The 22,304-nt window shown below is 49.4% G+C and overlaps 7 protein-coding genes across 18 annotated transcripts; 2 read left to right on the forward strand and 5 right to left on the reverse strand.

Moving 5' to 3' along the window:
* Positions 1-3: 3 nt before the first annotated feature.
* Positions 4-7,088, reverse strand: dome (cytokine receptor domeless). 3 transcript variants are annotated; one of them, XM_020947857.2, is made up of 3 exons: positions 5,461-7,088; positions 2,197-3,263; positions 4-2,126 (listed from the first exon to the last, which is right to left on the reverse strand). In XM_020947857.2, the coding sequence occupies exons 1-3, from the start codon at positions 6,603-6,605 to the stop codon at positions 463-465; spliced, it is 3,876 nt and encodes a 1,291-aa protein (XP_020803516.2). In that variant the 5' UTR covers positions 6,606-7,088; the 3' UTR covers positions 4-462. The 3 variants fall into 3 exon arrangements, with proteins under 3 accessions (XP_020803516.2, XP_020803517.2, XP_086693561.1); XM_020947858.2 differs by lacking the exon at positions 5,461-7,088 and adding an exon at positions 4,137-4,268; XM_086837435.1 differs by lacking the exon at positions 5,461-7,088 and adding an exon at positions 3,378-3,396.
* On the forward strand, positions 3,686-11,121 carry Ubqn (ubiquilin). 4 transcript variants are annotated; one of them, XM_020947860.2, is made up of 4 exons: positions 3,686-3,827; positions 7,491-7,682; positions 8,025-9,510; positions 9,584-11,121. In XM_020947860.2, the coding sequence occupies exons 2-4, from the start codon at positions 7,587-7,589 to the stop codon at positions 9,658-9,660; spliced, it is 1,659 nt and encodes a 552-aa protein (XP_020803519.1). In that variant the 5' UTR covers positions 3,686-3,827; positions 7,491-7,586; the 3' UTR covers positions 9,661-11,121. The 4 variants fall into 4 exon arrangements, with proteins under 4 accessions (XP_020803519.1, XP_020803520.1, XP_086693579.1 ...); XM_020947861.2 differs by having other exon boundaries at positions 3,687-3,827; positions 7,494-7,682; XM_086837453.1 differs by having other exon boundaries at positions 3,687-3,827; positions 7,524-7,682.
* Positions 11,122-11,408: 287 nt separating this feature from the next.
* On the reverse strand, positions 11,409-14,472 carry Mer (ezrin/radixin/moesin family protein merlin). Of its 2 annotated transcripts, none has more exons than XM_020947755.2 (6): positions 14,289-14,472; positions 13,286-14,214; positions 13,118-13,220; positions 12,852-13,061; positions 12,547-12,783; positions 11,409-12,488 (listed from the first exon to the last, which is right to left on the reverse strand). In XM_020947755.2, the coding sequence occupies exons 2-6, from the start codon at positions 13,837-13,839 to the stop codon at positions 11,682-11,684; spliced, it is 1,911 nt and encodes a 636-aa protein (XP_020803414.1). In that variant the 5' UTR covers positions 13,840-14,214; positions 14,289-14,472; the 3' UTR covers positions 11,409-11,681. The 2 variants fall into 2 exon arrangements, with proteins under 2 accessions (XP_020803414.1, XP_086693578.1); XM_086837452.1 differs by having other exon boundaries at positions 13,286-14,211; positions 14,289-14,467.
* Positions 14,473-14,738: 266 nt separating this feature from the next.
* LOC110180144 (uncharacterized) lies at positions 14,739-16,273 on the reverse strand. The gene is made up of 3 exons (XM_020947790.2): positions 15,951-16,273; positions 15,635-15,882; positions 14,739-15,482 (listed from the first exon to the last, which is right to left on the reverse strand). The coding sequence occupies exons 2-3, from the start codon at positions 15,655-15,657 to the stop codon at positions 15,161-15,163; spliced, it is 345 nt and encodes a 114-aa protein (XP_020803449.1). The 5' UTR covers positions 15,658-15,882; positions 15,951-16,273; the 3' UTR covers positions 14,739-15,160.
* On the forward strand, positions 15,962-18,826 carry Cdc42 (Cell division cycle 42). Of its 4 annotated transcripts, XM_086837463.1 has the most exons (4): positions 16,138-16,310; positions 16,411-16,612; positions 16,926-17,245; positions 17,301-18,826. In XM_086837463.1, the coding sequence occupies exons 2-4, from the start codon at positions 16,597-16,599 to the stop codon at positions 17,586-17,588; spliced, it is 624 nt and encodes a 207-aa protein (XP_086693589.1). In that variant the 5' UTR covers positions 16,138-16,310; positions 16,411-16,596; the 3' UTR covers positions 17,589-18,826. The 4 variants fall into 4 exon arrangements, with proteins under 4 accessions (XP_020803448.1, XP_086693589.1, XP_020803447.2 ...); XM_020947789.2 differs by lacking the exons at positions 16,138-16,310; positions 16,411-16,612 and adding an exon at positions 15,962-16,134; XM_020947788.2 differs by lacking the exon at positions 16,411-16,612 and having other exon boundaries at positions 16,264-16,377.
* A 266-nt stretch (positions 18,827-19,092) lies between these two features.
* Positions 19,093-20,604, reverse strand: Tcs4 (Threonyl-carbamoyl synthesis 4). The gene is made up of 2 exons (XM_020947787.2): positions 20,349-20,604; positions 19,093-20,277 (listed from the first exon to the last, which is right to left on the reverse strand). The coding sequence occupies exons 1-2, from the start codon at positions 20,534-20,536 to the stop codon at positions 19,233-19,235; spliced, it is 1,233 nt and encodes a 410-aa protein (XP_020803446.2). The 5' UTR covers positions 20,537-20,604; the 3' UTR covers positions 19,093-19,232.
* Positions 20,605-20,750: 146 nt separating this feature from the next.
* LOC147642973 (uncharacterized) lies at positions 20,751-21,478 on the reverse strand. Of its 3 annotated transcripts, none has more exons than XM_086837465.1 (2): positions 21,378-21,478; positions 20,751-21,321 (listed from the first exon to the last, which is right to left on the reverse strand). In XM_086837465.1, exon 2 carries the CDS (start codon positions 21,299-21,301, stop codon positions 20,858-20,860), a length of 444 nt encoding a protein of 147 aa, XP_086693591.1. In that variant the 5' UTR covers positions 21,302-21,321; positions 21,378-21,478; the 3' UTR covers positions 20,751-20,857. The 3 variants fall into 3 exon arrangements, with proteins under 3 accessions (XP_086693591.1, XP_086693592.1, XP_086693593.1); XM_086837466.1 differs by having other exon boundaries at positions 20,751-21,310; positions 21,365-21,459; XM_086837467.1 differs by having other exon boundaries at positions 20,751-21,310; positions 21,378-21,446.
* Positions 21,479-22,304: the final 826 nt, after the last annotated feature.

Here is a 22,304-nt window from a genome sequence, read left to right on the forward strand (position 1 = left end):
GACTTTTTCGCATTTTTAAAGTAATTTTATGTTGGTGTACATAGGACATATATTTATTAATTAATTATTATTATAAGCTCGATCTGGTCGACGCGCGCGGATGGTTAAGTGGGATGTGTATACAAATACGATATATAAAAAAATACTACAGCGTTACAAATACTTTCCTCTTCTAAGCCCTCTGTGCCTCACGCGCCTCGCAAAGAATACAAAATAAATTACAAACGCGGGAGCGCTCGTCCCGCGTTCGATGAGTTGCCACTAATTACTAAAAACAGCAGCCAGGTTACAGGTTCCAGGTTCCAGACTCCGCTGATCCGATGGCATGGCTTGGGTTGGATGCGGTTACGGTTTCGGTTACGGTTACGGGTGGAAAATCGATGTGGGAGATGCTAAATGGATGGATGCAGACGATGCAGAGAAGGATTGCCAAAGTGTCCAGGCCAAGTGCTCCACTTGGACTTAGAGCACATGCCTATTGTTGTGGGCCAGGACGTTCAGGTCCTGGGGCGTCACATAGCCGTTAATGGGCGTCTGGAGGCGCGAATGCGTAGTGCCGACGCCGCCTGTCGCTGCCCCGGAGGCATGCGTCGGTGATCCCACGGCCGCGGAGAGCGGCTGCTTCATTAAACCGGTGCGCTGCAGCTGCTCCATGGTGGTGTAGCCAATATCGGCTAGCTTAGGTGTGGGCATTGGCGTGGGCGTGGAAGCGGCGACTACTGGCAGCTGGAACGGCGGCTGCGCCGGCGGCGACGAGGCTGTCACAATGGGAGAGACTCCTACTGCTGCTGCTGCTACTCCTTCTCCACTTCCAACCGATGGCAGTGGCGCTGCAGCCAGGGGTTTTAGCTTATGCAGATCCGAGGCCTGCACGTAGTTGTCCATGTTAAGCATATGCGCTGGCGGGAAGAATGTGGAGGCAGCAGCAGCGGCTGCGGAGGCGGATGGAGCATTAGCGTTGGCCTGTGGGTGCGCTTGAACTGGAGAGGGCATAGGATTAAGACGCGACTGCAGAATGGGCACCGGCACATAACCGCTGAGTGGCACACGTGACAGCGGCTGCGGCTGGACCGGTCCACCGTTGCCAGCCCAGCTCTTCATCTGGGTGGGTTTGATGTAGCCATTACTGCTGCTTCCACTGGTCGGCTCCCTGTCCATGTTGACGTCGCTATCCTGTTGCTCCCGTTCCCTCTCGCGCTCAGACTCCTGCTCGCGCTCACGCTCCGTCTCACTGTCGCTCTGCACGAGCAGCCCGTGGCGCATGGACAGGTAGCTGGTGGGCGGGGGTACAGCGCCGCTCATGGGGCCCGTCTCCTGGTGATCATCATAACCATTGCGATCCATGCAGCCGCCGCCGCCGGAGGATGAGGCTGTACGCAGAAGCAGCTTTGAGCTCTCACCGCCGCAGCTACTGAAGTCATGCGGAAGATGATCCTGCGGCGTGTACTGCGGTGAGTCGTCAACGCGTGTGCAGATGATGCCGCCGCTGACGGATGAATTGGGGCCGAGATCGAGGCCAAGCCCGCCCATGTCCATCGGCTTCTTTAGCGTCTCCATAATGCCCTGCGGCAGCACCAGGTCGATGTCAGACATTTTGCGGTATTTCTTGTACACGAGATAGAAGATGACGCCAAGCACAAGGATAGCCACGGTCACTTCAATAGTCTGGTACATGGCTTTAACGCTGTTCGTGTCCGGGGTGCAGATGTATCCATATGTTCCCCACTCGGACTTGTAGAGTCTGTAGGCGGAATCGTTGGCTCCGTACGCCTCGTACTGCGCCCGCTCTTCCTCGCCGAGCACGTTTGTGCGCACTTCGCACGAGGAGTGAGCGGCTGTCATTAGAGGATGGGTCTCCGCCTCCTCCGCGCCTGTTGGCTGCCGGTCCACGTTGATTGCGCGCACCGCCAACTGGAAAGGATTGTGACTGGTGCAGCGCGGGGTGGCCATTATGAAGGACCGGTTGTGCCCTGGCAGGATGGTGCTCATCAGGCAACTGGCATTGCTATCCCGAAGCGACACCTCATAGTAGTCAATGCGTCCGGCCGGAGTCCTGGGCGGGTGCCAGTCCAGGCGTGAGCTCTGGTCCTTGTTGTTTGTTACCTGAAGCGTCGGCGACGAGGGAACTGCGAAGAAAGGAAGAGGTTCCATTAGCTTTAGTCGAGGTATCAGGAAAAAGGGAGGGGGCGTACTCACCTCCGATGGCCGTGCGGAAGATCACCAGATTACTGGGCTCCGACGGATAGAGCGTGCGCGCCCGCACGCTCACCTCGTAGTGAGTGAACGCCGTCAGGTTGCCCAGAGTGTGCGTTATGGGTTTCTCCGTGTCAACCAGCTCGGAGATCAAGGCCGGCACGCGGAAGCTCTCGGTAACATTGTCCAGCAGGGAACGGAAGGTGCCCTCATAGGCGCGCACCATGCCATTGGCCAAAAGCGGCGGCTTCCACGACAGCTCCACACTGGATTTGGTCACGCGCAGCAGCTGCAGCTCACGCGGCTGGCTGGGCGCCGCCTCGGCTGTGCGATTGACCAGCTCGTCGCTGTACTTGCTCGCCCGCGTCTCCGAGTACATCAGCATCTTGACGCTGTAGTCGGTGTAGGGCACCAGGTTCTGGATCACGTACTTATTAATATAGTGGTTGAGCACCACGGTGGTGCAGTTGTCGGGTCGGCCGGTGGAGCGCTGACAGTAGGTGAGATTGTAGCCGGACAGGATGACGGCGCAGACGTGCTCCATGCCCCAACTGACCGTCATCGTGGAGCTGGTAGTCACGTCAATCGATGGCTCCATCTTGGCCAGGTCGTCCGTCTTGTCGCTGCTGCACTTGGGCCATCGCAGTCCCGAGTTGTGCGATCGGTAGTTGGCCGAAACGGCCATTAGCAGCGTCGGCTTGTCCCTGGTCGTGGTGAACATCAGCTGGCCACTAGGCACCTCGGTGAAGCGTATAGGTCCCTTGCACTCGGACAGCAGGCCCGGCTTGGGCTGGCACCAGAACACCGTGTAGTTGGTGAGCTCCCTCTGGTCCTCTGGTGGCTCCCAGGTGAGCGTCAAGCTCTCGTTCGTCTGCTGGTACACGCCATGTATATTCTTTGGCACGCGTTGCCGTAAATCACGGTTGGTGATGGGACCAATCGACATATGGGTGGCGTTCACCGACAGTCCCTCGCTGTTCTGGCTGCGTATGAGAAACTCATGGACGCCGCTCATGTTCCAGTGATCAATAAAGGCCGAGTCCCGCCCCACATTGATCAAGTTGGGATCCCTGCAGAGGCAATAAAGGAAGCAGATTAGAAATACGGACTCAAGTACCCCAAGATTCTGCGGTCCCAAGAGTGTCCCTTGTAAACTAACACGTTTCACTCAAAACATTCTTTACCATAGCGAACTATTTCACAGTGTACTTTTGTATGTACATATAACCTCTTTTGATCTCTTGTTCACGCACTGCGAGAAATGTATAGTGCATTATTTTTAGCTACATCCCAAGATGTGTTCTCTCGAAACACAATCAAATGGAAGACACGAAGTCTAAGAAAATTATACGAACTGCGTTGATAAGACGAGGGTCATAACTAAATTAATGGGAACCAATTAAGTCTAAGTAGTCCGTGCTCCTAAGATCTAATGTGTTTGTTATTGAAAAACATCGACTAAATTCTCTGTATTCAGACACATCAGATGACAAAACTTTCAGTTTAAAACATAGCAACAGCTTCAAAATCATTCGAAAATAGTTTTGGGAATTCCATCATCGCAGAAACGGGCCCCGTAAATTTCGTTGGCGTTCTTCACATTTCCAAGAAAGACACTTGCTGCTCCACATTTGGTACGTAGTATGTACAATTCTGTTGCTTTCAATTTGTCTGCATGAAATACGATCGGATTCCTGGGAAGCCAGCTTGTGTATGGGTTTTCCAAAAGTCTTCTAGGTCTTAGGAAACGTTTGATAGACCCGTTTGGAAGCTCGTTAGAGTACTCACAGAAACAAAACAGAAAAAAGGGATTTGAAATACTGTAGAGAAAGTATACATACATATAGCAAGTTCAGGAGATGCCTTATTGTTCCAAGAAAAATTATAGTAAAAGTGAATTTCTATCTACTCTGATTACAAATAATATAGACACATATACATACTTAATTTAACGACCATCAGTGGGGCTTTGGGGGCTCGAGACTTAATGCGGTGGAAGTTTAATAATCTTGTATATTTAGTAGGAATTTCAGAATTTATTACTAATTCTGATTCCACAGAAATTCCATCGGAACCAATACATAATGGCAATTCCACAGCTCGGCACGCTCGCTCTCTTAGACCTGTCCTAATCTGCCTATCAGCGGTCGTTAGCCGACTATCAGCATGGCAAATACATTTACTGGAAATACTCAATTAGTAAAGCCCGACACCTATTGGGGGGAAGATTTATGTATACGTACTTCCAAAACCTTTTGTCTTAATATAACATTTCTCAGAAGCTGTCGTGGGGGATTCCTCAACCTCGACCCTATTTTCCACGAACATCCATCTATCTATCGGTGATAAGAGATTACCGAGAACCTTGAAATCGAAACAGAACGTACACAGTGAAGGTGCGAAAAATAGCAACATTGGATATAATACTGTTCCTTTTGCTTTAAGACTGAACATGTAAGCTAATTATTAATTTAATTTTTATAGAATATTCCCGGTTCAAGCATTCGATAAATGGAATTTTGCAACACAAGTTTCTCCCTATATCTAAAGGTACACATACATTTATTTAAATATCTATATTCATCATACGAATGTATGTACATGTATGTAAGTTCCCGGCATCGATTGTGCCATTAATTCGAAGACAACACCGCCAGTCTCTGTCCCCCCAGATATGTATCTATCGCTCAATTCGATTCAATTCCGATTCCGGCAAAGCGGCGGTAAGCAGAAGACAAGATACCGCGAATCCGCTGCAGGCAACAAAAGAGTATATGGACTATAGACTACAGGGTATCTGGCAACAGACGGGTTTCCTCCGATTTCAATTTCTCTGGTGCAGTGCATTCTCGCTAAACGCCTCCAACCCCATTCCCCATTCCCCATTCCTCATTCCTCTTCCCATCTGCCCCATCTTCCCATTAATGAACGTGTTTTTGCGTTTGTTTTGCTGCCACTGGTGCTAGTGCTAGTGCTGGCACTGGCACTGGCACTGGCTCTGGCTCTGGCACTGATGCCTGTGTGTGTACGGCGGCACTTCGGACGAAGTTAAAAATAAACATTTTCTACGGAACCCCACAATGGGAATGTTGCTCCGCTCCGATCCGCTCTGCTCTTTGCAAATACTACGCCGTATGGCTGAGTGCTGCGCCGTATTCGCGAGAAATCACCTTTTCGGAGAACTTCCCCCTCCATTCCACTCCATCCCAACGGGTGGGGGACATCGTTACCTTCGTTACCTTCCATCTCTCCCCCGGATATACTCACACCAAAGTCCCGTTGATGCGGTACTCGCTGATGGTGTACCGAAAGTCCGGTCCGTTCAGCTCATGGGGCTCCAGCGGTTCCCAGTAGAAGCGCACACCCTCCTCCGAGGAGTCAACGTAAAAGCTGCCGTAGGTGACGCGCGGCGGCCGGCGTGGCCGAGACGGAGTTGTGGAAAAGTTGTAGACGAGGGGCTCACTCCATATCGTATTATTCCGGTTGCCGCGCACGCGCAGTTGCAGCGTATAGTTGTAGCCGGCGTATGGAAGCTCCGTGAGACAGAGCGTGTCCTTGATTATTGAACTATTGTTGCGCCAGCTGGCCCGCTTCAGCGGCTCAAAATTGTGCGGCGAGACCTGCACCTTCCAGACCAGCCCGTGGGCATAGTTGCTGCGCTGCTTCATCTCCCACGAGAGGCACACTGAGCTCTCGGTGCTGTTAACGAGGGTCAGGTTCTGGCCCGGCCGGGACGGCACTGTCCGCTCATAGTGATTTATCGTTATGGACTGCATCTGGTCGCCGAGGGCATTGGTCATGTGCAGGCGAAAGTAAAATGTTTCGCTGAAGCGCCGGTAGTTGCCTTCCGTGATGTTGCAGGTGACCACCGGGGCGGCGTCGAAGTTGCAGTCGACCGAGTTGCTGTAGTGCCAATCGTTGTTGGTATTGTAGCTAACGTTGTACTGGGTGATCAGCTTGTTGGGCGGCTGGGTGAAGTTGCACAGCATGAACTGGAAGTCGTAGTCGATGCAGTCAAAGTCCCGGATGGGCAGTGGCCGCGTGCCCACGTACACCTTTGAGGTGTTGATCACGTAGTCGCGGCACATGCACATGTACTCGCCCTCCTGCTCCTCGGCGTTTCTGGCGGAGAATAGGACCGTGGTGCTATTAAACGTCCAGATGTCTGGATGCTGGCGGTACTCCCGCTTTCCGACCTTGAAGTACAGATCCTTTGCGGTGCAGGGCTCCACGATGCTGGCATCCCGAAAGTACGTCTCGTTGAGGGTGCAGCTGATCGTAAAATTGCCGCCGATGGCCGATTCCACCTTGTCGGGGACGAGCCAGCCAGGATCGACGGTGGCCCGGGCGCCTACCTGCAGCAGGAGGAGCAGGGCGAGCAGCTCGAGTGCCTGCGGCACCAGAGGCGCCATGGTCCTTAGACTTCCGTAGTCCGCTCCTGTATTTTGGTATCTTCTCTTCTCTAGTTCTCCTGTCACCTCACCGCGCTTAGCTCTCCAACCTCTGCTCTTCTCTCTCACAATGCACTCACACACGCACGCACACCGACACGGCCGCTCTCTTACACTTACACGCACACCTTGCTGGCCGTGGCACTTGTTGGCTCTGTATTGGTGGGCAGTTCTCGGAAACCGTTTATACGCTGGGTTCCTGGAAGCAGCTCTAACGCATCTCGCTGCCAAGGTGTGTGCTAGCTGGGGTTCCTCGTTCGTTCCGAAGTTCGGAGTTCACTGCACACTGTTTGCTTTTATACAAGAGTTATTCTTGATTGTTGGATAAAATTTTTGTTTTGCTTTGGATCTGTCTGCAGATTCCTGAGTACGCGTAGGACGGCGATCGCTCTCCTCCCTGCCCCCGCTCGCGTTGCTGTTGCTTTCGTTGGATTTTCTGTTTCTGTTTCGCCTGGGCGGCAGTGTGACCGGGCACTTATCGGAACTCGATACACGATATGGCCAGGTGCGCGGTGCAGACCTTTGGTCGAACGGCCACACTTAAAGCGCTCACCTGAGCCGCGCAACTGAAATTTGAACTGCATACGCATTTTTTCCTTGCACTTGCTGGCTTCATGCTCCAAATACGGCTGGAATGCATTTTTGAATGGGTTGTAGTAGCGCCTGCTCCTCGATACTAATGCATGCCGATATATATCGATAAGCCGGGTGCGGCAACCCTGGCCTAGGTGTTCAACACTCAATCGAACGTGCGTTTGTGTGTGTGTGTGTGACTGAGAAAGTGACGAATTACTTTTCATCCAATGGGAAATAATTTAGTTTGAAAACACGTATATCTATCTAAAGCAGCGTTAAAATACAGTCGTAAGAACTCTATAGGACGACGAGGTAAATCGGCGCAAGCAAAGCAAAACCCGTAAACTCGACAATTACACCAGCGAAATGGCGGAAGGCGGCAGTAAGCGCATCAACGTGGTTGTGAAAACGCCAAAGGACAAGAAGACGGTCGAGGTTGATGAAGATTCTGGAATAAAAGATGTGAGTACGGCTCGAGGTCGGGGTCCCAGGTGTTTGTGGTGCCCCTGCCCTTTGCTGCTGCTCTGTCGTTGGCTGTTCCCATTAATTGGTAGTAGCGCTAGCTGGTGGTACAGTGCACTTCGCCTAAGCCGCACCGCCAGCGCCAACGAAGAGGGTGGCAAAGTGCAAAGGGCTTGGGATGCGTCAGTGTGTGTACGCGCGCTTATGTGAGTGCGGATCTGTGGGTGTGTGCGGGCCTGCATATCCGCTGAGGAAGCGAGACGGAGCGATGGGATCGGATCCTTCTAGAAAAAAATATTGAATAAAAGAAATATAATAATATATGCCGTCTTTGACCCACAGTTCAAAATTCTCGTCGCACAAAAGTTCGAGTCGGAGCCGGAGCAGCTGGTGCTCATCTTCGCCGGCAAGATCATGAAGGACACGGACACGCTGAAGATGCACAACATTAAGGATAACCTGACGGTGCATCTGGTGATCAAGGCGCCGACGCGGAGCAATGAGCAACCGGCCCGCGCCCCGGCTGACGTCCGTCAGACACCATTTGGCCTGAACCAGTTCGGCGGACTGGCCGGAATGGAGGCGTTGGGCGCCGGCTCGAATACGTTCATGGACCTGCAGGCGCGCATGCAAAATGAGTTGCTGCGCAATCGCGAACTGCTGCGCACCCTAATGGACAATCCGCTGGTGCAGCAGATGATGAATAACCCAGAGACGATGCGTCAGCTGATCACTTCGAATCCGCAGATGCAGGACCTGATGCAACGCAATCCAGAGATTTCGCACATGCTCAATAATCCGGACCTGCTGCGCCAGACCATGGAGTTGGCCCGCAACCCATCCATGCTGCAGGAGCTGATGCGATCTCACGATCGTGCCATGTCCAACCTAGAATCGGTGCCGGGTGGCTTTAGCGCCCTGCAGCGCATCTATCGCGACATCCAGGAGCCTATGATGAATGCGGCCACCGAGTCCTTTGGCCGCAATCCTTTCGCCGGCCTGGTCGAGGGTGGCGGTACTGCCGCCGGCGTCAACCCGCAGCAGGGCACCGAAAATAGAAATCCTCTGCCAAATGCCTGGGGCGGCGTCGGTACGGCTCTTAATGGTACTGGCACGGGATCTGGAACTGGCGCCGGCGGTAATCGCACCGGCGGTGATCTGCCGCCAAACAATATCATGAATACGCCGGCCATGCGCAGCCTGCTGCAGCAGATGGCTGACAATCCGGCAATGATGCAGAACCTGCTCAATGCGCCGTACACGCGTTCCATGATGGAGTCGATGTCGCAGGATCCAGAGATGGCGTCACGCCTGCTGAGCACCAGCCCGCTGCTGTCGAACAACCCCGCCCTGCAGGAGCAGGTACGCCAAATGATGCCACAGTTCATGTCCCAGATGCAAAATCCGGAAATGATGAACATGCTGACCAATCCGGAGGCAATGAACGCCATCCTGCAGATCGAGCAGGGCATGGAGCAGCTGCGAAGCGCGGCCCCGGGCTTTGTCGGCACCCTGGGCATCCCGCCACCGCCTCCAGGCGTCAACTCCGCCTCGGATCCGGCCAGCGGTGATACCAACAGCGGTGCCACCGTCAACAATATCTCCGCCAACAGCGGCACTAATGCTACTAGCAACCCGGCTGCCGGTGGCCCCAGCCTGGCCCCTGGCGGCGGTCCAAATGCGCAGCTCTTTAACGACTTCATGATGCGTATGCTGAACGGCATGTCCAACAACACGGACAGCACGCAGCCGCCAGAGGTGCGCTACCAGTCACAGCTGGAGCAGCTGGCCGCGATGGGCTTTGCCAATAGGGAAGCCAACTTGCAGGGTGAGTTCCTTTCTGTCGATCCTGATCTTGGAATTCCTCTCCTAATGGGTCTTTTTTTTTACTCTCCCAACAGCTCTGATCGCCACCTTCGGGGATATTAATGCGGCGGTGGAACGCCTGCTTTCCCTTAACCAGTTGTCCCTGAGTTAACAACGTTAAGCCATTTCCAAATTGTACACACAACCTGTCTAAATATCTACGAACTACAACTATATCTACCACTATATAGCCCTGGAAAACGCGAATGAGAACTAGAACGAGAATAAGAACGAGAGCGAGAGAACGAAGACGACGAGAAAGGGTTGCGAAAACGGGCACGGATACGGGCAAACTCCAAATACCATTCCCACATTCCCTCGAGGTCTGCAAACACACACACCGACAACCAATTCCACAACGTCAGCAGCACTACGCTGACAGCTTATTCCTACATCAAGCCAGAAGTGAATCCCTGAATACTAAACGCCGCGACACCATAAAGCATCTCAGACAAACATCATCCTTGCAGGAACACAGAAACATAGGAGCTCCAGTAGCATGGCATAACTTGACGAAGACAAGAGAAATCTAAACGATAGATTGCATACCAAAGTGTCATTGGTTGCTTGGCTAACATATATTCCTTTTCTTTTTAAGTGTTTGCATCTTTGGGCAGAGCAAACGGAGAGGGAAAATGTTCGCATATATGCAAGCCATGGGCATACACAGCACCCAGCACACACATCACACTCTATGCATTGCCGAGGGAGAACTTCATTGTTTTCTAGTAAATTTCAACCATACTTGTGGACCCTGCTTTTGTTTATCACTATTTAGTAAAATAAAACCATGCGACATCCAATTGTGTGCTTGTTCCAGAGGTGACTGGCATTAGAGGTGGCTGCTGATTTTCCATCCCTTCTCGCAGCTCGCATCTCGAAAAGGTTCTTGATTTGATTAGGCGCGACATAAGCGGTAGATGCTGCTCAGATGCAATTAGCTTAAAGGATTAGTTGTTGAACAATCGCCGTCTAGACTACTTGGGTAAATCATAAATTTTTGTTTAACTGATATCTACTGTCAAGCTATATTGTGTGCTTATCTATATGTGTATATAGAAGTATATATATCAAAATATTCCATGGTGTTACAAAAGACGTGAAACTATTTGAAATTCCTTAGTAAAAAGTGACAGTAACAAACACAACCCCCCTAACACTCGTAATCTTTAATTTATTCGTAAGCATTACCAAAGTCTGTATCCGATTTGTTGGCCAGAAGCCTCAGGAGCATCCCATTTTCGTCACGTTCCATTTCGTGCGCCCCTGTGTCTATATATGATGTATAAAAAATCAATCTTTAACCTGTAAGTACTATAACTACTAAAAAGCGTCGCTCGGTTGCCGCAGCTGGACAAACACATCTACCAGCGGAGCTCGGGGGTGGAATGGTTGGGAGTCGGTGGAAGTGAGAGTGGGAGTGGGAGTCGGAAGGTACTGGAGCTGGAAATGGCGATCGGAGCTATGCGGTTATTCGTTTAGTGATGGAAGTGAAACTAAGTAATTAAATGTAAATGGTCACATGTGTTAAAACATAATTAATAAAGCTGCTTTGGTTTTAGAATATAGCAAACGTGTGTTTAATTTAACCCAAATGGGGGGGGATTAATTCACAGCACACCTTGGGTGTCCTCACTCCCAAAGTTTTATATACCCCTCTAACTTGCAATCGAATCGGAAATCGATATTTTTGGTTGACAATTTTCCCAAGAATTTGAAAATCTAGAGCAACATTGTGCTAAGCTCTTTTGTCACCATCGTTCCATCCCTGTCTAAATCGTGTTCGGCTTAAGGACCTTCTAAACTTATATGTATATATTAAATATAAAGTTAAGTAAACCTTTTTGAGACTTAATCGCATATCTTTGGGCCTGCCAACACAGGGCTGTGGTCCCTGGCAGGAGGTTGGTTTATTACAGCAGCCGCGGCTTGAGTATACAATTTAAACACATTTAGTATGACACATATTATGGTATATACGGGTATATGGTACATTCTAGGGTTAAGCCACTCGCACATGTACATTCTCTCAGTCGCACGCGCACAAGAAACAAACAGAACACACAACGTCGTACAGCTAGAGATGAGAATGCAGTCATGGTCGGGAGTCAATCAGACGGACAGGGCGGTCGGTCAGAGCTCCTCGAAGAAGGCGACGCGCGCTTTGGTGGAGCCGGACTTGAGCTTCTTGAGCGTGGAGTATTTATTTTCGCCGGCCTTAATCTGTGCCTCGCTGAGTATGTCCAGGTTGCTCTGGTTCTCCTCGATCTTGTGCGGTGCGATCTCCGAGCGCAGCGTTTGTAGCTGATTTTGCACCTGCTTCTTGGACTTTCGCAAATACTCGAGATGGTTGCGCTCCATCTCGTTGGTGATCTGCTCCATTTCGTTGTCGGTGAGAATGAACTCCTTGGGCTCGAAGTCGTCGGAGATACCGCTCGAGTTGTCGCCCTGGGCAAGATAGTGCGATGAGTGGGTGGTCAGCTCGGCACCGCCGGCGGTCTCCATGTCATTAGTGGAGCTGCTGGTGGTCAGCGACGGAGTGCTGATTGCCGCCATGCTGGACGCCGTGTTGGCTGCGTGCGAGACACTGGAGGCGGTCAGCAAACTGTCAGTGGAAGACTTGCGGCCGCTGTTGAGGAAGTTGAGGAGGCGAGCGGTGGCCTCGCGCTCGGCCATTTTGGCGCAGATTAGCTCCTTGCGTAGTTTCTCCGTCTCGGCCTCCCGCTTATCGTTTTCGACCGTAAGCTGGTGAACGTAGAAGTCGGCGTCCCGGATCTTCTTTTCCAGGTCATGCTTCTCGCGTTCGATCTTCATCTGGCGCTCGCGTAGTCGGTCCATTTCCGTCTTGAAGTGGTTGGCTTTACATTCGGTTAGCTGCATCTGCTCCTCGTTGACGCGGCTCTTCTCAAAGTACAGCTCCTTGGTCTCTTCAGAGCGGCGCTAAAAAAATAAAATAAGCTACATGTTACTGAGATCGGGGAGTGAAGAAAACTCATACCAGAGCATCGCTGGCCATGCGCATCTCGTTCTGCAGGTGCTCCAAACTCTTCTCCATCTCGTAGCGCTCGTGCTCCGCCTTTTCACGGAGCTTCTTCTCCCTCATGAACTTCTTGCGCTCGATCTGGCGTCGCTGCTTCTCTTCCTTGGCCTGTGCCTTCATCTGCTGAATTTCCATGGTGTCGGGTTTGCGGCGCCGCATATACAGATCGTGGTTGCCCTTGCACAGGTCCAGTATCTGACAAGAATAGCAGGCAATAAAATGGCAACCTCCGCATCGAGTAATAAGTATTAGATTCCCCTTACCATCTTGTTAATGTGCAGGTCCTGTGAGTAGAAGATAAAGTTCGATACCTTGGCGTCCACCAAACGAATGGTGAATTTTTTGTCATCAAAGCTTACGTGCCGTATCTCGTTCCACTGGAACGTCGTCTTTGGCGTTAGCTTGTCGCGTTCGTCGTAGATGTTCAGGCCCACGGCGGTGACACCCAGCCACAATTTGGTTTTGTTCTTATTCTAAACGAGAATCGGTGATACTTAAGGTGCAGGATAAAGGGCAAGACAACGCTCACTGTAATAGGAAAGTAGTTGACGCCATACATGTCCAGGTCCTGGGCTATCTTCAGGTACTCCAGCTCCACCTCATCGCGCGTCATGGGCTCGTGGTCCATGTACCTTTGCGGGAGCCAATTAATTAGCTTGAGCCTCTCGATAAATTCTTAGTGTGCAGCTTTACTCACCACGTCTTTATGCGCACCTCCCACATTTTGGGCGTCATCTGGTACTGGTCGGTCACGCCCTTGGGCAGAAGCTCACCGCCGGCCAGCATGCCGTCCTTGTAGGTCTCGTAGTCGTACGGTCCGTACTGCACATGTACCGCGTACGAGGCCAGCAGAACGGACGCCTCCGGACGGCAATATATGTCCATCGAGAGGATGCTCTGCTTTACCTGCAGAAAGAACAGGTGCTGCGTGATCTCCTGGATCAGCTCCTCGCTGACGTTCTCTGGAAAGAACTTCGCGTAGAAGCTAAACACATACACGTTGTTATTAGCATGCAGCTCGACCCGCTGGTCTCGAACCCGCTTGTCCATCTTCAGCCAGGAGACATTGCTGCGCGTGTCAACATACTGCAGACCGAAGTACCAAGACTCGCGCAAGCCAATGGTACGGCAGACCAGGTCGAACAGATCCTGTCCGGAGGCACGCGGCTCCAGATCGAACTCCAGCTCCGAGTCGAAGGTGCAGACTCGCACCGACAGTGAGCGGTTCTTCTTGGAGCCGAACGGGCTCATCGCGCCCTCTCGATTATGTGATGCTGTGAATGCTCAGGGAACTGTTTGGGCTTTAATTCTCAGGGATTTGGTAACGGCCCTGGGTTCTGGTTGTGGTTCTGTGATGTGCGTAATATATACTGGACGATCCTAATGCTCAGCGCTCTGCGCTGTGATAACTTGTTGCGTGGAGTGACTTGTTGCAGCTGCCGCTGCTGCTCCCTGTTCCTGGCCGCTAGTGGTCCGCTTCCTGGCTGCCGCTGGTGGTGCTCCTGCGACCCTCAGTAGTTGCACACTTCCACATCCACTCGCACTCGCGCTCGCACATATTGCAGCCAATTGGGTTGCTCGGAACAGTGGCAATGACGATTCCGGGCTGAAGGTTGAAGGCTGCTGCTACGAGAGAAAGAAAGAATTAGTAGCAACGGTTATGCGTCGCGCGTATTGCGAACTGTGCTCGATCAGCATACTTGGAGCGCAGCGCGAGGATGGTCGGCCACGGCTGGAAAAGATTAGATGACCGAGAGTGTTCAGTTAAGCAGTTTTACTTTCCCAGCAAAGCGAACTGGCACGAACTTTACACACTGAATCAAATAGATGTTAGAGCGTTTGCAAATAGTGCCGCATAAACGTTGACAGTGTGACCAGCCGTGGGATTAACAGAAAGCCTTATTCCCAGCAGCGCTCTGACCAAATACCAAACTAATTACTCAATGAAAACACAATTTAAATTCTCGGTTGTCGGCCGTAAAATATTATTTTGACCTCTATACCCGCCATTCTTGCCTATAGGCGTAACTATCATCCGTTGACTTTTAACCACTGTCACTACAGCGAAGAGAACCAGTGCTGCAAACCGAAGCAACACATCGAACTTCGCACTGAGCGCCAAATTCAAAATGCAAAACTCCATTTACAAATACTAAGAATACTCGACTAACCGTAGATCTTTATAAATACATGAATAATATACAGTTTGTAGATGGCAAAACCTAGCTTAGATGTGCCTGTTTGGGGAAGTCTCGACTCCACCGTGACGATGTTAATGCTCTCTGGTTTCGAGTTTAGAATGCTTATCACACAAACGCAATCGCAGAGTTGTCTCCTGCTCCATGCACACAATACAATAACAAAGGGATGTAATTTACGAATAAACTAGAACTAAAAGTGTTTGTACTCGGACCCGGCCGAAGCCTGCATCCTGCGACCTGAGTTTCGAACCTGGCCGCAGCCTGCATCCTGCGCGACCTGAGCCTCGATTGGCACTTAAAGGGCAGTCCAAGCCGCAGTGATTCGAGTTTCGATGGCTTTCATCTGGTGGAAAGCCACCGATCCTGGGCAGCTACTGGTTGCTGCGCTTCACTCTCTCCACATGTAAATCATAAAGCATCTTGTTCTTCTCGTAATAGTATGGATTCTGCTCGGCTCCCAGCTCTGGATTGTACTCGTTCACTGTCGGGCCAATTACCACGGCTGCCCCTCCGTCGCCAGCAGGTCCTGATGTTGGTCCCCGATAGTTGTTGGCGTCGCCGTTGCCCAGGGGCGGAATGCTGCAGCTGCTGCTGCTGTTGCTGTTTCCGTCGTCGTAGTTCAGGTGCAGATTGTTGATGCGCTTCGAGAGGGGCGTGGACTCGCAGGGAAGGTCATCCTCTCTGCTGCGCTTCCTGTGCGGAGATCGGAGTTGAAACATTAAGAACGCAGTAGTCCCAGTGACCAAGTGCGTCGCACTAGCCGTCAAATTCAAAAGGATTTTGCCAAGCAGGGGCGGGCATGTGACAAGGAAGAATATGTGTGTGGGGCGTTGGTTCCCACTTACCTAGTCTTCAAAAATCCAGCCATTCCGTTCCGTGGCCAGCGAGATGGATCTGGTCTATTTGCCTATTGTGTTTTGGCCTCCTCTCGTTCCTTCTCACGTTCCTCTTGTTCTCTTGTGGCAGTATGACCAGACTGTGTGAGCACTGCCGAGTCCAGACCGACTCCGGAAATCTGGTATGTTGTTCTTGGATATCTGGCGACCACAAGAAGGTGTTATCATGTGCTACAGATGCGATGATTCAGATTAATCTATCAGTTCGGATGACAAAATGTAAGTTTGGGAAGAGCAGACTAGGTTCCAGAAAATACCAACTCACCGGGTGGAAGCTCTACAACGTGGTGGCAACGCCGCGGCTCGTCACTCGCACGCATACAGCTCGCTGGAAAGAGAACACGAACACACAAAAGAAAATAGTAGTTTTCCGTACAAATCGAGCCCGACCCAGCCCAGAAAAGCAGAAATCAAAGCGGACCCGATAGCGTTTGTAATTACTGTTGAGTGTAAGTATAAATTAAGCACAGGGCGCCGGCGTTGAGCGGATTGCCAAGGGTCCAGTTCTGAAAATTGCGGATTAAAAAAAAAGGAGAAAATTCTGAAGAGAAAAGTGAACGAAAACGACGTTATCGACGACCGCTACTGTGTGTGAGTGTGTGCGTGTGTGACTCGGTGTGATGGTGTAAGTGTGTGACAAATGATTGGTTCCAAATTTCATTCTTTTTACGCTGCGAATGCGACACTGAATTGTAAATATTCCCCCTGCTTTCTATTAATTGCAGGCGGCATCACAAGCATCGGTAGTCCCGTGCCTTGCCGAAAACAAGTTTACACCAAGCACACACATATGTCGTTGTTCTGCTACCTCTGCTGCTGTGTCCAAATAAATTAGCATATTGCCAGTTGCAGTAAAACTGCATTTTGAGCACAAGAACCGCACCCACACCAGTGCAATTGGAGTTCGAGTTATGCGAAGACCGTCTTGTACGTGTGCCTATTCGCTCAATTGTGTGTGTGCATGTGTGTCACATTAGAATTTTCTGCGCTTATCTGCGTCTGTGTGTTGTTGCTTTCGGTCCGTCCGTTACTCTTCTTCTTGTTCTGCTACTATTGCTTCTTCTTCTTCTTCGGCTTGAGTCATCGCGCAGATACCCTACCCCGCATAGAGTAAGATAGATAAGAGGACCAACAGGGAATCCGGCAGGAACTGCAGGACCGCACCGACGACACTCCCTGCCCGCTCCAGAAAATAGTAGATAACTAACTCCCCCCGTCATTTGCTCTCCCCTCTTCTTAGTTCTCCGTAGAGTGTTCTCTACAGAACCGAACATGCAAACCATCAAGTGCGTGGTCGTAGGCGACGGAGCCGTGGGTAAGACCTGCCTGCTCATCTCGTACACAACCAACAAATTCCCCTCGGAATATGTGCCGACTGTCTTCGATAACTATGCGGTGACGGTGATGATTGGCGGCGAGCCCTACACACTGGGCTTGTTCGATACAGCCGGTCAGGAGGACTACGATCGGCTGCGTCCACTCTCCTATCCGCAAACGGACGTCTTCCTTGTCTGCTTCTCGGTGGTCAGCCCCAGTTCCTTCGAGAACGTCAAGGAGAAGGTAAGATTGTGCAAAGCTACTTTTGGACAAAACACTAACCGTGATTCGCTTTCAGTGGGTCCCCGAGATCACACACCATTGCCAGAAGACGCCGTTCCTGCTGGTGGGCACACAAATCGATTTGCGCGACGAGACCAGCACGTTGGAGAAGCTGGCCAAGAATAAGCAGAAGCCGATAACCATGGAGCAGGGCGAGAAACTGGCCAAGGAGCTGAAGGCAGTCAAGTATGTGGAGTGCTCGGCCCTGACGCAGAAGGGCCTAAAGAATGTCTTCGACGAGGCCATACTGGCCGCACTGGAGCCGCCAGAGCCGACCAAGAAAAGGAAGTGCAAATTCTTATAATTCGGTTTTCCTTTCTCTTCTGTCTGTCTGTCGGTCTACGTGCGTTTTCGTATCCCTTCCACTCTTGCTTCTTGCTAACGCCTTCTTCCCAGGCTGCCTGAGGGGCATTCTTCAATATATATACTGTATATTTTATATATCTTTATATATATATTGAATTTTGATTGTATTACACTGCACCCACTGCTGCCCTGAAGTTCAATTCCGTCACTCCTCTCTCTCTATTTCTATGTAACTGTCGCCGTGTATGTCCCCGTTCCGTTCTGGAACCATAGTCTATAATCACCGCATCCGACTGTAGATGAGTTTTTATGATTTCATATGCTTTTTACTTGGGGCAGCCTTCTTCCGCCCCTAAAAACTTCCAGAAACAGAAGACAGAATTCGAGTCCCTCAATCAAATCAAAATCGACTTCATTGTCGTTTCTACTCCCATACTTCTTGTTTTTGGCGCAATTTTCTTATTAAGCAAAAAGAAAGGAAACACAACCACAACAATAACAATATAGCAAAAAAACAAATTATTTATATATATTTCTTTATATATATACAAGGATTAAGTGGAAAGTGCGGAAAAGATATAGAAGTATAGAAAACAAACAAAAAATAAAATGAGAACTAAGAAGAAGAACCATGCAATGTTTTGTTTTGCATCATCTGCAATTAAATCGCGATGCGAGTCAGTCCCAAGAGCAACGCGAAGACGTGAGAATTAATAAGCAAGAGCGCCAAGATTATATGGAAATATTTATATGACGATAATTGTGGCAGGCATAGTGGCGGCGAAGGGAGGAGTGGCCGCTAACAAGCTAATGAAACAAGCGAAGCATATTATGTAATAAAACTAAGAGTATTGAAATATATATATATATATATATATGATTAAAACGTAAATTAAAAGAAGCAAAGCAAGGAAAATGGAAAACCTAAACAGACACAACTGAAGTCTACAATCTATGTATATGTATGTGTATGTATATAAATATATATATATACATATAACATATATATCTATGCAAATATTGTATAATCCATAAAGTATATAAACAAATAGTTCAGAAAACAACAAACAAAAAGAAGCATAGATGAAAAACAAAAGGAAAATACGAACTAATGCATTTTTTAATATTTTTATATGTATACATTATCAATTTTTACATTTTTTTTCTAGACCTTAGTGATTTAACATTATTGATTTCAGATAATATCTTATAATAAAACGAAATCCAAAACGAAAAGAACCCGGAGTCCCCTTTTTGTACGTTACAGCGGTGGGTGCCCAGCAAAAACGAATGTGTTTGAAAAAGTGTGAAATTAATTGAGATCTGGGACTTTTTAAAGAACATCGTCACCTGTCAGCTAAATTTAAAAAAACGACTAATCGACGAGGAACAGAGATGATCCTGTTCCAGGTCTCTGTCGTAGTTCATATTATGCTTCTTCCAAGCGAACTTTACAGATAGATTGAATACTTCGAAACTATTATATAAATACATAGGTATGAATGTATGTAATTGTAGTTTAATTTTCAGAATATCCTATTTATAAAGTAGCAACAAAAACATATATCGTCTGCAGTGTTAGAGCCGTCTTCCTGCGAGATAGGACATGTGGAGATGCCAGTAACTCTAATATCACTTAATATCAATCCAGCGGTTGTACCCACTTGCACTTAATGTGTGCCGCATTCACATCGTCCACGAGGGAATCGGCAAAACCGGCACTGCCCTGGATATCGATATTGTCGTAGTCGAAGCGCAGGCAGCTCTTTCCGTCCTGCAACAGCTGCTCGACACCGTGCCAGGCAATCATCACACCGTTGTCGGAACAGTAGCGTTTGGCGGGACGAAAGATCCGGCAGTTGTACTGCGCAGCCAGGTGCGTCATGTTCGCGTATATGGTATCGTTATTGGCCACACCGCCCGATACGACCAGCGTGGGTGGGGCGTCTTCAAACAGTTCGACGTTCGGTAGCAGGCAATACTCCAGCGCCCGCTGGGTGCGATGCATCAGGTGGCGGCTGGAAGCGCGCAGCAGTCCGGCACAGAAGTCCCCGTAGTTGCTGATGACACCGTCCGGCGGCGTTCGCTCCGACCGCTCGCGTGCTCTGATGGCGCGAAACGAGTTGTTCTTGATGCCGGCAAAGCTAAAGTTGCAGTTTCGCTGCTGCGCCAACGGAAGAGGGAACTCGTAGGCCAGCGGCTGACTGGCCAACCGGGCTGCATGCTCGATGGCTCGTCCGCCATTCCACAGCCTGTACTCGGGCAGCACGTGTAGCCGCAGGCGACGGGCAATTTTGTCAAAAGCCTCGCCGGGTGCATCGTCCAGAGTCTGGCCGAGAAGCGACAGGCGACCAGGGCCACGCACCAACACCAGTTGGCAATGTCCACCGCTCACCAACAGGCAAAGGAACGGAAAGTTAATGGTCGCAGGCTGCTCCATGCGAGCCTGTAGTGCGTGCGCCTCCATATGATGAACGGGCAACAGAGGCTTCTTCAGGCGGCGTGCCAAGTGCCGGGCAAAGCGTAGTCCAACCAGCAAGCTAAGCGGCAGGCCGGGACGCGTGGTTACGGCTATTGCCGTCAATTGATCCGGTTGCATCTGCGCCTCTGCTAAACAGCGCTCGTAGGCGGACTCAATACGGGCTCGGTGCAGGTCCTGTGCTCGGGGTGGTATGATGCCGCCATAGCTGCAATTAATAAGTGCATCATGTTCTACTCATTGACATGACACTGACATGCATTGTTGGATGGGACTCACCGGGTGTGGAACTCTTGTTGGGACTCCAACACGTTGGCACGCACGCGACCCTCGGTGTCCACTATTGCAAGGCCGGTGTCATCGCAGGAGGTCTCGATGCCCAGTACATAGCTAAGGTGGCGTCCGGAGGGGACCAGTAGTGGCAGACCAAACGCACGTCCAATTCCTGTCCTGAGAGCTGCATGCATAATGATTGGAGCCAGTGTTGCAAAGGGACCGATTTTTATTTAAACCTTTTCAAGCAGCTGACCGCGACATAACGGTTCGATAGTACCGGAATCATCGATAATTTCAATAACTAATTGACTGCCGCGAATTTATTTGCAATTTGAATTTCTGATTGTCAATTTCACTATTTAATTACTTTTAAGTAAACGGGAGGGTTATTGACTCATGTCATGATTTAACACTTAAACAAGGTATGGCAATACTTTATTGATAAAATTGTTGATATACATTTATCCATTTTCGCCACGTAAGATGCCTCTACTTCCTTCTTTGTTCCCGGCTCAGTCCTTTCCTCCGGTACTGTCTGATCCCTGACAGCACCCACCACGATTTTGTCCACCGTAGTGCTCCAAAGGCCCCTGCCCTCCCTCTGGGAGACTTGCCGAAACCTGGTCCATGGTTGGGACAACAGGCAGCTGCAGCTCCTCGCTGCACAGCATGGATATCATAAGGTGCTCTGCGAAAAGGGCATGCTGGCGCTTTGCAATGGTGGTAGTTTCCAAATCCCGGGATAGGCGTTCTTGCTCCGCAACCCACGGCCCCAGGAGAAAGCCCTCGCGAGGCCGGTTGACTGATTGCTCCACATTGTGGAATTTCTTCTTATGACCCTGGGGCCCCTGGGTATTGTCATCGATGGGCTGGATGATGGGTTTGTTCCGAGACAGCAGTTGCCGTGGAAACTCCAGATTGTGGCAGCCACTACAGTATGCGTTCCGCTCCCCCATTATCCTGCACTGAATTCCGACTGTTTAAAAATTTGTGCAAAATGCTTAAAATTTCTATAATACCGATTCGAAATACCTGAACGTAAAAGCAGCTATTACCAAATAAAACAATATGATAAAGGACAATGACTTTTTGAATCAGGCCTACTTTGTATTAATTTCTTTCTTATGTGTTCCATTTTTAATAGAAAACTTGTTCCACTTTTATTAGTTCATTGAAGTATTGCAACACATTTTAATACTTGGTTTGATTCTTATACCCTTGCAGGGTATTATAATTTCAGTCAGAACTTTGCAACGTAGTGAAGGAGGAAATCGGAATACTATATATCGGAATACCCTGTAATATAACTGTTAGAGAAACGGTTCTTAAATGCAAAGGATCAGTAAGTATCTTTCAACAGTAAGTAACTGTGATCATTAATTAGTCAGTAAGTATCTATGGCCGGTAAGTAACTATAATTAGTAGATAACTACGATCAGTAATTAACTATGAGCAGTAAGTATCTATGACCAGTAAGTATGTATGAACAGTAAGTATTTTTGATCAGTTACTAACTTTGAACACTAATAAACAATGACTTGCAACTTTTGTAACACAACACGTATCTGAGACTTGGCTGGTAGAAGTCACTTCGTTCCGGGGATGTTTGAACTAGTTGGGAATCATATGCACATCTGTGCGAGATTAGTTTTGGAAGAAATTTAACAGCAAGCTATTTGAATGAAACTATGGAGTTATTCTTCTTTATAATTTTACTAGTATATAAGTCGGAACATGGCGAATCGCTGGGCTATATATATATATATATATATATATTATTATTAAATTAAATTCTCAGCCAATTGAAGTTCCTTGGATTGCATTTTACACCATAGCAATGTCATTTAAAATAATACATTTAGAATAGATAATAAAATACTACCAAAACTAATACAACAGCTTTCTCAATAGTTAACGCAATACTACCCCATTTAAGCATATTTATGAAAATCACACGAC

Source organism: Drosophila serrata, unplaced genomic scaffold (genome assembly GCF_035046125.1).
Source record: "Drosophila serrata isolate PLE 108 unplaced genomic scaffold, ASM3504612v1 contig_310, whole genome shotgun sequence".
NCBI lineage: Eukaryota > Metazoa > Arthropoda > Insecta > Diptera > Drosophilidae > Drosophila > Drosophila serrata.